We start from the raw sequence: 17,313 nt of genomic DNA, 5'->3' as shown, positions 1-17,313 counted from the left end.
CACCAGCATAATTGCAAGAGGCAAGGATTGTGTAAGCCAAAGAAGAAGGCAATCAACTCCACAAGAAAAAAAAGGGCAAGAAAGAAAGGCATGGATTTGCCGAGAAAGAGGGGCATGGATTTGCCATGAAAGAACAAACTTTGTATTACACAGAGAAGAAAGAGCGCAAGGTTATCCACAAGTACTTTGTCAAGCTCAAGACCTACTTGGCACTAGATGTCAAGTAGGTGGATGAGGAGTTTCCTCAAAGTATCCATAAGAATCTTTTTAGTTGAAGACAATGATGTCACGAAATCGTACTTCTCGCAAGAAATAAAGAGAAATCTTTAGGATTGAGTTGGGAGTTTGGTTAACTTGAAGCAAGTTTTATTTTCCTTTGTGCTGCATTGGTTAAATAATACTGTGGGGACACCCACAAAGGACTAGGATTAGTCCAGAGAGCTAGATTGCATGCATTAGCTAACCTTTAATGGCTTAAAATGTGTTAGATATTATGGCAAGACCTTGAAGTGCAAAAAGGCCCTTGTTTTAAGGAGGAAAACACAAAAAGCAGATCTAGCAAGAGAAAGAAGATATGGAGCGCCCAAATTTGGGAAGAAAGCACGTGGCAAGTTGGCAAACAGCTTAAAAGAGGGCCCACAAGGCTGAAAGCAAGGTGACCTTTTTTTGTCTAGCTAGAGGGACTCTCATGGAAGCTCCCTCGACTCCCACAGCCGATCGGATTTCCCTCTCCCTAGAGGACAAGCAACAAGTGTAGATAGCCACCTGGCTGCCAGGTTAGAGATTGGATCCAGGTGAGTTTGGCACTAGAGAGTGACCACATCCAAGGGATCACCAAATAAAGGGGGGATGTATTTCTTCACCACCTCAGTTCGCCCACCACTACCTAGGCTCGTGGAGCAAAGTCCTATTTCCTTTGGCCCATATTCGGTTTTCTTCATACCTTGGTACCATGGTTTCACAGTTAATGACGCACCATGAGCCGCAATTTCCAATTGTTGCCACTTACACAAGTATCTCTTTATATGACACTAACCTCTCCGTCCATCCGTCGTTTCCGTCGTAGCCTCTCAACCTCTTCGTCCATCGTAGCCTCCCGTCCGTTTCTCTCCCCGCCTCCTCCCTTGTTGACCCCTCTCCGTCATTCGCCATCGCTCAATGCCATTGTTCGTGGTTACGTGGGGAGTTGTGGCTACGTCAACCATCGGCACTTCTCCTTGTTGGGAGCTGCTGTTGTTATGCCCCCGAGCTACTGATGCACCATCGACCTCACGTAACCCCTCCATAACCTCTCTGCCAGCCCCTCGTAGCCTCTCCACCAGCCTCACGTAGCCTCTTCGCTGCCAGCCCCTCGTATCCTCTCCGCTAGTCCCGTGTAGCCCATCCGCCAACCCCCACGCCTCTCTCTCTCTCTCTCTCTCTCTCTCTCTCTCTCTCTCTCTCTCTCTCTCTCTCTCTCACGCTCAGCCGCTCTTCCTCCCTGCTCAGCCTCTCCGCTAGCCCGCTCAGCCTCCCCGCTCTCCCGCTAACCTCCCTGCTAGCCTCCCCTCTGCTCAGCCTCTCTGCTGGCCAACCCGCTCTGCCTCCCCCCTGCTCAGCCTCTCCACTAGCCCCTCCGCTCAGCCTCTCCGCCTTAGCCACCCCTCACCCGCTCTGCCACCCCTCATCCACTCTGCCTCCCCTCCGCTCAGCCTCACCGCCTCAGCCCCCCCCCTCACCAGCTCAGCCTTTCCACCTCCCTCCCCCCGCCTCTCTCCCTCACCCTCCCCTTTTTTTTAAAAAATTTACTTCCAAAAAAAAAAAAAAACTACTCCTCGTCATCTTAGCCTCTCCTTCTCCACCTCCCGGCTGCCTCTCCACCTCAGGCCTCCACCCCACCTCTCCACCACCTCGCACTGGGCGTGCCTCTCATTATGGGGGGGGAGGGGGAGCCGGTGCTCCCACTCCCGGTCAGACACTAAGACCTGCACCCACACCCAAAACAGAAAAGGGTCCAAGAGAAATGGGGGAGGAAGTCAAGAAAGACGACAACAACAACAACAAAAAGAAGCAAACGACACAACTAAAATTGGAGGATGTGAATACACGTTACAACCGAAGTGGACTCGGGGTAGACAGCAAGGCAAAGGCAGGACCCACCTCAGCTTCTTCAGCCCCTACCTCTACCTCAACCTCAACTCCCGCTACAGTTTCAATTTCGGTTTCAACTCCAACCTCAGCTCCCTCTATCTCTATCTCTATCTCTACTTCGACTTCAGCACCCGCTTCAGGCTCAGCTCTAGTTCCAATCTCAGCTCCCTCTACATCTACGATCAGTGACATACTCATGCCCATGGCGCTAGTTGTCGTTTCCTTCCCCTCCTCTCATGTTACAACTCTTGCACAGCTTATGACCCTACTTCGGAGGTGTCATACATTGTTCTGCATTACGCTTCACTCTCCCCTCTCCCTCTCAGCCAGCCCACGCTTCCACACCCCGTTGGAACTGCCTCATCCTATCCATTGTCATCTCTGTTCCTCACTCAGTCACCGTCCAGTTTTCGGACTCAGTCCCACACTTTCAGGCCACAGTCACCACAGTGTCAACATGGACATGGGTGTGGGCTGATACACCAGAGGCCTGTGAGACCTTGCTCATGGAGATACATAGTTTCCGTGAGCGTGAGATGGAGCTGACTCGCTTCGCACGGGAGCGGGTCCGCTTCAACCAAGAGCAGAGCCGCATCATACAGGAGCAGGCTAGGGCCATTCGGGAGCAAGCGGGTCTTATTCAGGGACTCAGACAGGATATCAAGCAGCTTCGACAGGAGGTCATAGCCATACACACTGTCCCAAGGAGTATCCCGGTGGTCGAGGCACAGATTGCGAGCATGCAATCTGCTATTGAGGAGACTTCCAGATGGGTTGACGCGGCCAAACGGAAACCCGCAAGGGTAACCGTTTCGGCTACCCTCATGGCGCAGCAGCAGAGAGCCAGTAAGGCTCTCAACATCAGAGTACGCGAGATCCCACGCACTAAGGCTACACCGATGGTAGATGCAGCTGTGTTCGTGGTCGCTACCCTGGGCGTGGCTGAGCATAGGATAGAGAGGGCATGGCAGGTGGGGAGAGATCCCAACCAAGAGCAAACCCTGATCATACAGTTCCATGACACTCAAGCACAACTTTTAGCTCTACGATGCAGGCCAGTCCTTCAAGATCAGCCAGCAATCTCTATGGATGAGGGCCTCACACCTCTACAGGTTGAGGAGAGGCGCTCTTTACTGCAGCAACGGGATCAGGTCCAGGAGGGGAAGTGGGCAATGGTACGAGAGGGACGACTTCTTACAAGCCCCCGTAGGGCACCTGCCCCCTCCCCCACATAGGGAAGCGAGATCTCTGAGACTCAAATATTCGAGACCCTGTCCTGCACCATTTGGAACTGTAATGGTACCTTATGGTCAGAACCAGAAAACTTCTCGGAATCCTATACAGGCCATGACAGTCTTTTATACAAAGACACGTCAGAGTCCAAAGCGCCCTCTTCCAATAGTCAGCGGGTATACATGGGAGTCTGCCTACAGAGATGAGACGAGGGGTACAGGAGGAGTTTGAGGTTCAGGTGGAGTTGCAGTCCTTTTCAAATCCACACTTCGGGCGACCATTTTAGTAGAGCAGACAGATACACATTCCAGATTTCTTTGGATCCGGAACACCACTGTAGGCAGGCCTGGTATAGCTCAATCGAGCTCACGCGAGCTGCGTTGGAGTTGTGGCTGGCACAGACAGCTGATAAGCAGCGCAATGCTATAGTAAACAATGTGCGAGCAAGTTGTGATTGGCGGGGGCTCTGCAAACATCTGTTTTGGCAGCACAAATGCTAATTGGAGGTCGTGTGAGCTGGGACAACAGCGTGGAGAAGGTCGCTGGAGCTGGAATAGCAGCAAGCTGTAAGTCGAGGGGAACAACAAGCGAGCAATGGGGAGCAGATGCATGGGGGGATTGGGGAAGTTGGATCACACTTGCTCTGATACCACTATTGGATGTCGGGAGCAATGAAAGGAAACTGGAATGCAAGTAGACAAGCAATGGAGTATACTTGCACAATGGACAGTAGGAAAGTACAATAGTGGCAAATATACGGCCCCAACAACTTAGGACTAAATGTCCTAAGTAGCCTATCTAGGAATTATTGGTTTACAAGGCCATACTAGGGATGTAGGTGCATAGAAATCAGTGGAAGTAGTGCCACCAAGGATACCAATGCCCACTATGGAAACAGAAGTAGAGACGATGTAGCACAAGGAAGAAAGAACGAAAAAAAGAAAGTTTATTAAAGTCTTTGGAAGACCGATGGGTCTATGAGACTGTGAAAATCCTGATACAACAAGCTGTGATAGTGGAGCTACTAAATGAGCGTCCATACCAATGGGGTCCATGTGATCTAGCTGAAAGAACTTCGTTATAGAGCTCTGAGAGGGATCAGCCGAGGAAGAAGTTTGCTCCTGTCTCCGTGCTCGAAGTATCCTCTCACGGTGTCTAAGTGCCTTATGAATGAAACCTGCCAAACACCGCTGGTTGGGGTAGGAGAGGAAATAGGCCAAAATCCCATAACTATCTTTGAAGAGGCAGTGGAAACGCCCTCGGATCTCATAGTACACAGGACACCTGAAGATGAAATGCTTCTCTGTCTCAACGTCCTGCATGTCACACAGTGTGCATATGCGCCTCTCCCTGGGTAGTCACTCTGCCCTACCGCTCTCGATGCGAAGTCTGTGTGAAGAGACCCGGAACTGGCCAAGAGAGATCCTCAGCGAGTGGGGTAGGTGAATCTGCGTGTATCCTGGTGGGTCAATGAAACCCTCCGCTGTGATATGTAAGAAGTGATCTTTGTAGAAGCTAAGCTTCACTGGGAGTTCACTCGGTCCCAACCAGGTCCGAAATGTGTGTAGCTGTAGTAGATCCTCACAGATAACCTGGTTGACTTCGTGTGATAAGAGGGGAGAAAACGGAGCATCCATGTTGTACTAGAAGGGAGGTAGTCTATCCATGTGGAGCCCCAATCGCTCAAACCATCTCTCTGTACGTGCATACCAGCACCTCTGGTCTCCTCCTGCTGCAAGTGCCATAGAAGAGGATAGAGCTATCCATGGTAGCTTGCTATGCCCCAAGGTATAATCCCCATATTCCCTAACTCGGTACAGATATGTAATGACCTGAAATGTAGCATCTAGCTGTAAAGGGGGTGACCCAAACTCAGCCTGAATGATCTGGTGAGGAACGGATGACTTAACACGAATCATCCGTGATAACACGAGAACCTGTAGCCGCTCCACACGAGCCCACTCTGTATCCGACAAGTCTAGCCCCCAACAATGGCTGCTGTACATCCCTGCTAGGAGTCAAAAAGCAACCCTGTGGTGCGTGGATCTTGAAAGTGCGAGCGAAAGCACTGCCTCTCTAGTCTGGCCAATGAAGCATACCCTCTACTCAAGCGTGCCTGCATCGTGGGTCTCATAGTGAATCTGGGTTCGGAGAAGATAACCCCAAGATAAGTGTATGATGAAACTATCTCAACAGACGACCCCGCAAATGTGAACTGCTCCTTACGCATGATGGCTCGAGATGTATTGAAATCATGACCTCGGTTTTACCTAGGTTGACCTTCAAATTATGAGACTCACAAAAGGACTGTAGTGCGTCTAGGTGTCTCTGAAGCCCCTCTGTTGAGGAAGACAAGAGAGCCATGTCATCTGCATAGAGTAGAGTCTAGATCAGCCTGCCCGCAAGAGAGCAACCTACACCCCCCTGTGTCTGCATCACTGTCTCAAGCTCGTCAATGTAGAGGCCAAACAAGGTAGGCGACAAAGGACATCCTTATTTGATCCCGATGGTACTCATGATCTCGTCTGTCCACTCGGATCCTGCTCGAACTTTGCCAGAAACTCTCTCGTAAAGTGCCATGACAGCCCAAATGATCTCTTGGTCATAGCCCAAGTCCTGTAGGCGCCGTATGAGGCGGGCTCTTGGAACCGTGTCAAATGTCTTGCAGAAATCCACAAAGCAACAATAAACCCTCTGCTTCCGTGACTTCGCCTCCTCGATGATACATCTAAGCGTGAGGATGTGGTCCATGGTTCCATGATCACGCCGGAATCCGACCTATCATGCTACTCTAAGTCCTTGATACTCTGCAAGTCTGCTAACCTCGGAGTCAAGTACTGATGCATAAATCTTGGACATGACATGTCCAATCATAATGGTCCTGTAGTTCTCTGGGCTCATGGGATCCCCTGCCTTGTGGATGGGTGAGAGTGTGTTAATGGTCAAAGTGTGTGGAAATCCCAAACAGACAGCTTCATTAAAAAGCTTTGCTAAGATTGGGGCTAGGAGGTTAATCCCATATGCAATGAACTCAGTGCATAGCCCCTCATGATCCTTCGCTCAGCCGTTATGAAGTTTCATTACGGCATCCTTTACCCCTCGTCTAGTGAAGAGGGTGTAGGATGTGGGACGAGGCATGTGTGAGAGGTTAGGGATTGGCTGATTTGGGATGTCATAAAGTGTGCGTGCATAATCAAACCAGATTTGAGTGTCAGTGAGTGGCGGAGGGGACCGTCCTTATAGAAATCTCCGCCAGAAGTCCTTAGAGTTGTTACTAAACAAAATGTTCAGTAGCTCCTCGTTCCGACGAACGAAGTCTAGCTTCTTCCTTCGTACCAGTCTACAGTATTCATGTAGCGTATCTAGTGCGCTCGGAAGACTGTTTTTGGTTTCGAATCTAAGTTGACGGCGTAAAGCCTTACACTCATCATCGTACCAACTATTACAGGGTACGGTTCCAGGGGGTGGTGGGCGGGTGGAGCGGGTGGTGTGGGGGAAAGTGTGAATGGCAACCTCGTGTAGTGAGCGGGTGACAAGGGCAGGGCAGCACGATCCTCTAAAAGGGGTATGAAGTCAATATAAGTGAGAAGTATGTACAGACGGCCAGAGTAAGAAGGTGAGTGATCCCAATCAAAGCGTATATCGTGGTAGGTGGAGTAAGCACTGAGTGGGGTGGAAGGTGCTGTGCGAAGGGAGGTGGAGATGCTAAAGAAAAGGTATGTATGATCAGCCCCTGGGGGGAGAGGTGCTACAGTGAAGTCACTAATGCGAGATGTGAAGATAGGGGATCCCATGATGTAATCAAGAACACTGGAGCCCCCCCCATGTGGAAAGCATGTGAAACCACCTAAAGCGGGCCATCTGTCAAGACCATTATAGAAAATGAGATCGTGTATCCTGCTGAGGTCTAATAGGGCCTGCCCATAAGATGAGAATGGACCTCACCTGTCAGCCGAAACTCATAGCATACCTGCCTTCTCAAGGTCAATATCTGGCAGTAGAGTGGAATCATCTCTGAAGTCAAGAAGTGGTACCTGACGGGCCCTTGTTCTCGCGTTGAAGTCCCCCACTAGAAGGACTTCTCCGTGGCTAGAGAAGTCACCGATGGACTGATAAAGGGCAGCAAATGGGGATGCCTCATCATCACCTCGGATATGTCTGGCAAAGTGGGAGGTCTCAGGGGGAAAGTAGCAAACTACATATACTGGAACCCTATTCATACCGGCATGACTACTCACAGCCTAACTTTGACCTTAAAAAGAAGTCTTCTCACGATCTGTCTGCACAGTTGTATGGATATCAGTACACCTGTACTGATTCATTGTCAGGTGTCCGTACACCACTGATTTGCCAATTCTCAGTGCCAGCTCTAGAATACAACTCTATCCCATCCGTACAGCTGTATGGCTCTTATGTCATCTGCACACAACTGGTTCGCAACTGCTACAACCAGCTCCAACAGCATTTAAGCTGGTTTCGGTTAACATTGGCTTGGAATTTTTGGACATTGCAGTAAAAATTGGGCTTTTGGGTTTTCTAGCAAGCACATTGCAATCCAGTTGGAGATTTGCAGTGACCCCTCTCTTTTGGCTCATTTCCACAAATTTAGGACTTTTGCCAAATTTGCAGTTAGAATTGCTAGGAGTGCCTCGTAAGGCAAATCGGCCTCTCGAAATTTGGGGCTTTTGCTCCCATTGCCTTGCATTGGCTTCTGTGTTATGGGGATTCTCCTTTTCAGGTACTTTTGAGCAGTCTTGATTTAGTGGGTTTTTCCAGACAGAAATTTGCAGATCCTTTGCAGTCAATCTTTGCCAGGCAGATTTGTGCATTTGGCTTGGTGTTGAGCAGCAGTTGGACATTCACATTTCCAGACAATTTGCTATCATTTTTGCCTGACATTTGCAAAGTTACAATCAGCCTTTTGAGCAGCAAGCTCATTGCAGAGACAGCCTTGAGGGTTTGATATTTGCAGAGCACTTTTCTTTTTGGGGATGTTTTGCAATAGCCAACAATGATATGCTCGGAATGCTTTCAGCTGAGGACAGGCTCGATGACCCCATATGGGTCATACATGGTGTGCCACTTTTGGTTGGCAGGAATTTTTGGGGGTATTATTGCAAGATTATAAACCAAACCTGTCTCTCAGGCACATGCATCTGCTGCCACCACAACTACTATGAGGGGTTTACCGGTGCTAATGCCACTTCTGGATCATCTACCACAATTGCCACTGTGCCTCCCATACCGGATTCGATACGATAGGACTAGCAAGATGCAGAGGGACATGTTTTGATTGCATTGTCTCGCAAGAGATTCATTATACCCCATATTCGGTCTTGCATGACAGCAAAGGCTGCATGGGAGACATTGGCCAATATTTATCATATTTGGAATCAGGCAAGGGTTGCCTTTTTGCACGAGCGGCTGGGCAATGTTAAGATGGACGAAGGGGACAGCATAGATGCATGTCGCACAAAAGTCAAGGACTCCAGAAAGCAGCTCATCAATGTGGATGAGATTGTGCCAGATCCACAGGTAGTGTCCACAATATTGCATGGACTACCTAACTTTTATCAGGGCTTCACTATGACGCTAAGGTTAGTCGATTGGGTAATCCCAACAACTACACCTTCAAAGAGCTTATTTCCTTACTCTTGTAGGAGGAGCACAGCCATCAAAACCGAGCTGCTTCCATTAAAGAAGATCAAGCCTTTAACATGGATTAAAAAGGCAAAGGAAAGGGGGGAAGAATTTCAGTAAGCCAAAACCTACTTCTAGACCTCATCTTCTTCTAGCCCAGCTAGTGGGAGAAGAAGAAGTGCTACAACTAAGCCCGTACATCATATCTCAGAGTGTTGGAAGCGCATTGCTTCGGAGAAAAAGAAGCATCAGCAAGGTCTTGCACTTACAAACGCTCCTGCTGCCCATGAGCACATCTGAAGCATGATGCCAAAGCATGCGAGAGAGCAATTTCCTGGAACACAAATCAGAGAGATAAAGGTTCATTGAGATAGAAGCAACATAGTGCCAGAGCTGTTTTAAAGGATGTGAGAAATTTTTTAAATTAAAACAAGCCCAATGAAATTCCTCTGTTTTTGCTGAGAAGAAAGAACGTCAACCAGGATGGCAGTGATACAAAGTCCCCTGTGCTTTTAAATGAGCATTTTTAGTTCAAAAATGGCTTTGCAATTTCATCTGAACCCTTTTCTCTGGTTTGTAGGTGGATTTACGAAACTTGAGAGATGACCTCGACAATGTGAATGCCATGCATAGCTTAGCTTGACTAGCTTCAAAGAGGGTGACATTAGCTATGCTTTCCCCTGTAACAAACACAATATAGCTTGGGCACACAACGTAGAAGATGGTGTCCATCAGAAGGACCAAACAGGAGTACTTGCAAATGGCCGAGCAGAAATCTCAGCTTCTCCGAGGTATATATCGCCCCTATCAAAGCTATCATTGTGCCGTGTATGACAACCGACATGATAACTATATCGTACTTACTGGAACAATTTCTAGAGGGCTGTACCATCTTGATGCCTAATGAAAAAAGGGGCTGTTACAGAAGCAAATGCAGCAGCTGAATCTGGAATTGCAGACACACATTTTTGGCATGAGAGATTGGACATCTCAACTATGGTAGTCTGGTGAAAATGCACCTAATAGTGGACCTTCCACAAATGCATGCAATTACCAAACATGTCTGTGAGGACTGCTTATAGGGCAAAATGCATCAGCTCTCCTCTCCAAAAGATGGGACTGTTGGTGCATCCAAGAAGTTGCCCTTAGGACATAATAATGTATGTGGCACAATGCAAACATCATCACATGCAAGGTGCCCAATACTTTGTCACCTGTGGATAGATTTACCAAACACACGTGGATTCATCCCTTGAAATCCATATCAGATGTCCTTGCTTTTCCAAGCATTTCCTTGCCATGGCTAAAAATGAGAGTGAAAACAAGGTCTCGACCCTCCACACTGACAGGTGGGTGAGCACATGTCCAATGAATTTCCTAAAGTTTTAGCAGCCCAGGGCATTATACATCAGTACACAATGCCATACACTCCAAAAATAGAATAGACTAGCAGAGCGCAAGAATCAAACGTTGATGGAAATGGCCAAACGCATGCTTAAGGGGAAGCCTTTTTCCAACAAGTTTTGATTGGATGCAATCATGTGTGCCAACTATGTGTTCAATAGAGCACCCACACAAGCATTGAAGACAATCACTCCTTATGAAGCATGGAAAGCCGAAAGCCTGTGATTTCACACATGCCGGTTTTTGGGTGCTTAGCAAATGCACAAGTTCCCTCTCAATTCAGGCACAAGTTGGAAGATGAGGCAGTCCAATGCATATTCATTGGCTACGGCTCACAAAGCAAAGGCTACAGCTTGTATCAACCTAGCATAGGGAAGTCTATTGTCAACAGGGATGTTTTGTCGAGCAAGCAGCTTTGCCTTTATCGGACTGTAAAAAACAGCCTTGTGTAGATGCTTCTTATGTGTTCGATTCATTGCCCCCCCCCCCCCCCCTTTTAAATCAAATACTGATTCATACGACCAAGAAGAACTTACATGCTTTATGTCAACCATTATGGAAACTTTTTGGTGTTCCAAACATGACCAAAAAGTTTGAGATTGCTTTCAGTGCAACGTCTATGTTCGCCAAAGATGCATGGGGATTTAAATATTCTCAACATTCACTTGCATATCCTTGCTCATAAGGGCAAAATGATGCTGCAATTTATGCAAGGTGATCAACCTTGGATTGCCATGATGCGCTATTTGCTTTTGCAAATCAGCACCTCTGCTTTGGTTATTGGCAGCCCACTTGGTGGAATTTTCTGTTTGGCTGTATTGATGGGAAGATCAAAAGTTGTCCTTTGGTCTCCAAAATGTGGAAGCATATCCTTTCAAACTTGGAATGGCATGGCCACGACTCTTTGCAGGGCAATTCTTTAAGGGCTGAAAGGCACGGGTTTGAGTTGTTTTTCGTTTGGGTTCATTACTAGACACTTTGGACTCTATGGAAGGATCGAAATCATAGAGTCTTTGGTTTTCCACTTTCCCTTTTTTCCGGCACTCTCTACAGCCATCTTTCTTTGATTGTTTGCAAACTCACTACATAGACTATAATGTATACTTGTCATATACTGAGATTTTCAGCTGATGTAATTTTGAGCTCCCCATCAGGGGAAGCTACTATGTTCTATAAAGCATCAAAATCTTCACCAAAAGTCTATGCACGTGTGTGTGTGTGTGTGTGTGTGTGTGTGTGTGAGGAGCTCTCCTACTGTGGTGACCCTGCTTTTGCATCTCCCAACCCCCTTACAGCCTTGGCTTCCCTACGCCTTGGCCCAGGAAGGTTCCCTTGTCTTGCACCACCCCTTGGAGGGGTTTCCCCTGTGCGTGATCAAGTGAGGGCTCGGCCTTTCTGTTTTCTTCCTTGCTGCTGCCCCAATGGGCATTTTCTCCCTGCCTTTGTCTCCATCAGCTCTCTCTGTGTGTGCGTGCATGTGCGCGCGCACGCGCGTGTGTGTGTGTAGTAGCCTACTGATTCGTCAAATAGATTACACTATTTACTTGTCATACAATGAAATCATCTAATATTGTAATTGCTGGTTTCCACTTTAGGAACCGCCTCTTGTAATATAAACAGACACAGAGTTTGTTTGCTGTGTTTTATTGGTTGCGTGTGTTTCAGATAGAGTTGTGTGAGAGGTGATGTATGTCAAAATGGCTAAAACAATATTCAGTCCTCACACGTAAGGCCTTCAAGCCTAGGCTGTACCGCTGTTATTTTCCTCTAACCATGACACCCATGAGGTTTTTGAAAGCTGCCCATGTGTAGCTACGGCTTCCAATGTGAAGTCCTAACCCTCAACCAGGTGTAGGCATGGCGCATGCCATCACAAAGGATCTTTCCCTCATCAATTTGAGAGCCATTCTTCCCGCTCATTAGGAGTCTTGGTTTCTCCTTTGCATCTGAGGACCGTCCAAATATATTGTAAGTGTCTACCACACACTTGTCCAACCAGGCCCTTGCCATAATGTAAGAAAGACAAATTAGCCCTGACCTCATATGATAGGCCCATGTAAGCATGGTGCAGCTTTGAAAAGGCAATATCAATGTCCCACTCGCCCCACAAACCCATGGAATATGGGGCATATGGTGCCGTTCCACATAATACGTCCAAGCTGCATTTGAGGTGGTCTAGATCCTGTCTGATTGAGATCGAGACCAACTCCTCTCATAGGCATTGTGCTGAAATAGAGCTGAAAAATAAGTGCTAGAAGGAAAGGCTAACCTAAAAGCATTCAACAGCAGGTTGGGATGTGCCAAATGGTGGTAGTGACGACCGGTCTCTATCCCCCTAACGTAACCAACGATATCATCAATTTAAAAGTGTCACGGGGGGAATTCTCTGGCTGAAGTTCCCAATGGGCAAGATCATAGTCAGCTGCTCACTAATAAGCTTCCCAAAGATGGATGGTTCTGGCTGGTTGTTGTGTAATAAATATTTTGCCTGCTACCCAGCTTGCATCTTGAGGGGTATTGCTGTAAAATCCCCATGCATTAGTGTACTTTGGTGGTCTACCGACAAGGATGTAGCATTATTGTGCCTTAAGAGATCACGCTCCTCAGAAAGAAGCTGATTGCCTTTGTTCTTGATGATCCTCAATTTCTGTTGTTGCAAGTTTATCTCATCCCCAGCTGTAGACTTACCTTGGTCTCCTTCAATAGCACTTCCATGCGCATCTTTTTCATCATCTTGCATATATGCATTCTATTTTCTTGCAGGGTTCACAGCCCTCCTCATTGCCTATAAAAAGGCACCTGTTCCAGCACACTTTCCAGCAGTCCCCTGGAGCCTCTGAAGGCCCCCAAATACTGAAAGAGCGTGATACAGATTCTCTTCTGTAGTTCTCAATAGGGAACAATCATCCTTGATTGCTATTGTGCCCAGCCTCTCTCGCTGGATGTGTTCAGCTTATTCTTGAGCACTTTTCCCACGGTTGTGGATGAATATATTCTGAGTTCTACTTCTCCTTTCTATGCTGTACTTTCTGTGTGGAACTTCAGCGAGTAAGTGTATCTATCGTGAGAGAGATCAGTGAGGATTTGAGATCATTCTGCTGGGTTATGGTTTCTGTCAAAAAAGTCCATTCTAACAGATAGAGACTCTCCCAATAGTATAAAATCCATAGCTAAACTGCAATTTGTGATTGGATGGGATAATATGTTCTTAGACATCATAAATGAACTGAGACAAGTTTTACAGCAAAAGGCAAGTCCACCCATTTATTACAAGAAGAGGTATATATACCTTCAAAATATTCCTCATGAAACAGCCTCTGGACGCCCCATGACTCAACACGTTAAACAAAATCCCAACAGCATTTTCATTTTAAGAACACATGTAAAATAGTTCCCTAGCAGCACTTAGTTCCAAGCAAAACCACGACCCTGTAGGAACTCCACCTCTATCAAGATGAATAAACATAGAGCAAGACAATCTGAAGTACACATGGAGCAACCATGTAATAGATACAGAACATTGGTGTGTTTCTCCATCCATCAAGCATCAGTAGTCAACCCCTTGTTTTAGTGCTAAAGATGAATGATATCTTTGCTTTACCAAACTAATAGGTTAGACAGTTTATTGTCACAGACAAGTCTTGACACAGACCTTTCCTTCTTTCACAGCTCCCTTGCCTCGAATCGTAATCTTGGCACCTGTTTCCTGTCAATTCAGCATTTAAGAGATCATAATAAGAAAAAAAATTAGCTACAAGTCTTGATGGCAATTTCTAAAGACACACATAGTAGTACAACAACATAGTAGTACAGAAATTCCAAGCTTACTGCTTCCATTCGTTTCTGTGTATTTCCCCGAGGTCCTAGTATGAGACCTATGAAATTATAACCAGGATATTCCTTTGCCTGAAAGACAGTCCAGCAAACTTATAATGTGAGCTTAGATATGAGGCTAGTAAACGATAAGACTATCATCTCTTCAACCATATGTTCAAGTTAAGAAAAGTGCTAGCTTTCAAAAGGCTTTCCAAAATTTGGAAAGCCTTTTGAACATTAAAACATAGTCATTACTTAAAGCTGCATGCACAACACACATGCTATAATGCACATCAAGCTAAACAGCACGTGTTGCAAATACGCAATCATGCATAAGTGCCCTAAATACAGCAGCAATACACCACACGTACTCAAGCTCAGGGCAAAATGCATTACAATTTAGACGCAACAGCCCCCCCACTGCGATTGCAAGCATGACTGCCTGCATCTGCATGTGCATGTCCCCTCCCAAGGAAGTTGGTGACTGGAGGACGGATGGGCACTACAATTGTGGCTGTGACTATGAAACTGTGTGTGAATGCAAGTGTAGGCACAGGTCGGCTGAGTTGACCAGGTTAGTAGACCTCATCAGCCAGATCAGCAGGTGGTTGGCCCCTATATATAGGACCTTTTGGCCCCATAGTTTTCCAGCAAACCTTGGCCAGTCGTGTGCACAGTCTCTGGCAGTTCTAGGATTGAGGCGTAGTCTTCTACCTCAGTTTGGAGTGTTCCTAGGTCAGCTTTGTCATGACAAGAGAAATGATTATTTAGTTAATTAATAGTCATTAGAACCTTATTATTGTTAGGCGCCAATTTGATGGTGCGGTTATATGTTTGTATTTATGATCGATCAAGCGGTGTAAATAGTACCGCCAAAACTATGTAACATTGGCCAATGATTAGTAATAAAGATGTGCACGCACGTGTCTAGGTCCTAGGGGCAATAGGAAAGGGAAAGGGTGCATTAGAGTGCATTGAATGATAGGTGCATGGGTCATAGGATAAGGGTAGGTGTAAATGGGAAGATGGAACTTGAGTGATCTCAAGGGACATTAATGAAAGGGCATCACCCTTTCATTGGGAATCTCACGTAGCATTCTCTCTACCACATTGCATTCATCCGTCATCTCTCTCCCACCTTGCATGTAGGTCGAAAAAGAAACAAGTACTCTCACGAGGGCGCTCTTCCCCATTGGAGGGCCAATCGGCATTCAAATTCTGCATGCATTGCACACATTTTCATTTTCGAAAAGTGTGGATTTTTCACATTTGGTATCAGAGCGGTGACGATCCACGAGCGGGACGAGAAGAGGGCGACAATTGCGGACGACGGAAGTCGCAAGAGAAGTTGCGGAAGAGGATCACGACCAACCGATCTCCGAGGTTCTCACACAAGGGATTTTTCTGAAAATTGCTGGTCTTGAAAATCCTTAAACCATGAGGAAAAGGGATCCCCCGTTCTCTCCAACGGAAAGTCGGATCGGAATAAGATTTTAAGGGGGGTGATCCACCCATCAAGTACCCCCTATAATGGTATCTAGAGCTCCAATTCGCTCAAAACAAGTAGCCCAAACGGAGCGTACCAGTTTACAGCAGAAATACAAGAAGAAAAGCTTGAAAGAGAAGGGAAAGGAGGTCATTTTAAGTGTCTTCTCAACACAAACGAAGCGGGAGTCGGATAAGTACCACCAACTCTACAACACTTGACTTTTGCTGTAAAATAAACCTCTTTTTTTTTTTAATTACAGCAAGACATTTTCTCTCTTGTATTACTAAAAGGAAAGAATGGAAGGGGAAGGGACATATAACAATGAACTTATTCCTTTTCCTCCATTACCCCAAGGAGAGAGAGAAAGAACACCTTCACCCCCTCTTGAAGAGGAGGGATAAGGTGAGAGTTCTACACATCTTGAGTATGATAACCCACAAATAGATTTACAGCAGTCTCTCCTTCAAGAACCTCTTGATAGGGAGTTCTCCTTTCGTAATGAAGAAAGAAATGAGACCAGCCAAGAACAAGGTGATGAGTTCACGCCTTCAACTCAAAACCCAGTACACATGGATTATAATCCAAATGCAAGAGGAAGAGAGGAGACTCCTGTTGATAAGCTGATTTCCCAGCTTAGCAATATGATTGGGCAGTCCATTATGACAAGATTAGGGACTAAGAGGACTTTAAACAGGTAAAAGAACATATTAAGAAGGCCCGGGTTCAACAATCCAAGGCAGCCAATAAAAAAAGAAAAGAAGTTTATTACAAGGAGGATGATTGGGTTTTATTGAAGATTGATAAAAGAAGAATCAAGTCAGTGAGAGCAAGTACAAAACATGTCAAGCTAGCACCGAAGTTTTATGGTCCATTTCAGATTTCAGCAGCTTTATATCCAGAAGAAGGATCCAGAGCATATGAGCTGAAGTTACCAGCCCACTGGCGTATGAAGAACATCTTTCATGTGAGCAATTTGAAGAGATACCATGGTGATACTTCTGCGTTTTTGGATATTCAGCATCAAGAAGAACCTAAACTTGAAGATGGGACTGAAGTTCTTACTCCAAAACAGATCGTGTACCATGAAGAGAAGAGTACTCGTGGAAAGAAGAGATATATGTATTTACTGAAGTTTAAAAACCAGCCAGCTAGTGATGCACAATGGATGGAAGAAGAGTTCTTTACAGATTTTCCACAAATACTCGCAGATTACAAAGAGGCGATGCAATGACAGAAGTAACAAGAGAAAGTGCACGTAAGAGGAAGAGACAAGCAATAATCCAGAAGAGGACTTCTGCTCATTCAAGCAGGAGGGAGTGTCATGACAAGAGAAACAATTATTTAGTTAATTAATAGTCATTAGAACCTTATTATTGTTAGGCGCCAATTTGATGGTGCGGTTTTATGTTTGTATTTATGATCGATCAAGCGGTGTAAATAGTACCACCAAAACTATGTAACATTGGCCAATGATTAGTAATAAAGATGTGCACGCACGTGTCTAGGTCCTAGGGGCAATAGGAAAGGGAAAGGGTGCATTAGAGTGCATTGAATGGTAGGTGCATGGGTCATAGAATAAGGGTAGGTGTAAATGGAAAGAT

General features: G+C 46.2%; 1 protein-coding gene across 1 annotated transcript in view; it reads right to left on the bottom strand.

The window, feature by feature from the left end:
• Positions 1 to 17,313, bottom strand: part of LOC147902549 (uncharacterized) — a 56,382-nt gene that overhangs the window by 14,133 nt on the left and 24,936 nt on the right. Inside the window, exons 6-7 of the mRNA XM_087373590.1 lie at positions 14,236 to 14,313; positions 14,060 to 14,113 (exon numbers count right to left, since the gene is read on the bottom strand). Coding sequence (XP_087229716.1) covers positions 14,060 to 14,113; positions 14,236 to 14,313 — 132 coding nt within the window. The remainder of the gene's footprint in view (positions 1 to 14,059; positions 14,114 to 14,235; positions 14,314 to 17,313) is intronic.

Source organism: Dipteris shenzhenensis, chromosome 4 (assembly GCF_047967505.1).
Source record: "Dipteris shenzhenensis isolate YYH24624 ecotype China chromosome 4, Dip_SZ_1.0, whole genome shotgun sequence".
In the NCBI taxonomy this organism is placed as follows: domain Eukaryota; kingdom Viridiplantae; phylum Streptophyta; class Polypodiopsida; order Gleicheniales; family Dipteridaceae; genus Dipteris; species Dipteris shenzhenensis.
The sequence above is the reverse complement of the archived record's forward strand: the minus strand, read 5'-3'. Positions and strand labels throughout refer to the sequence as shown.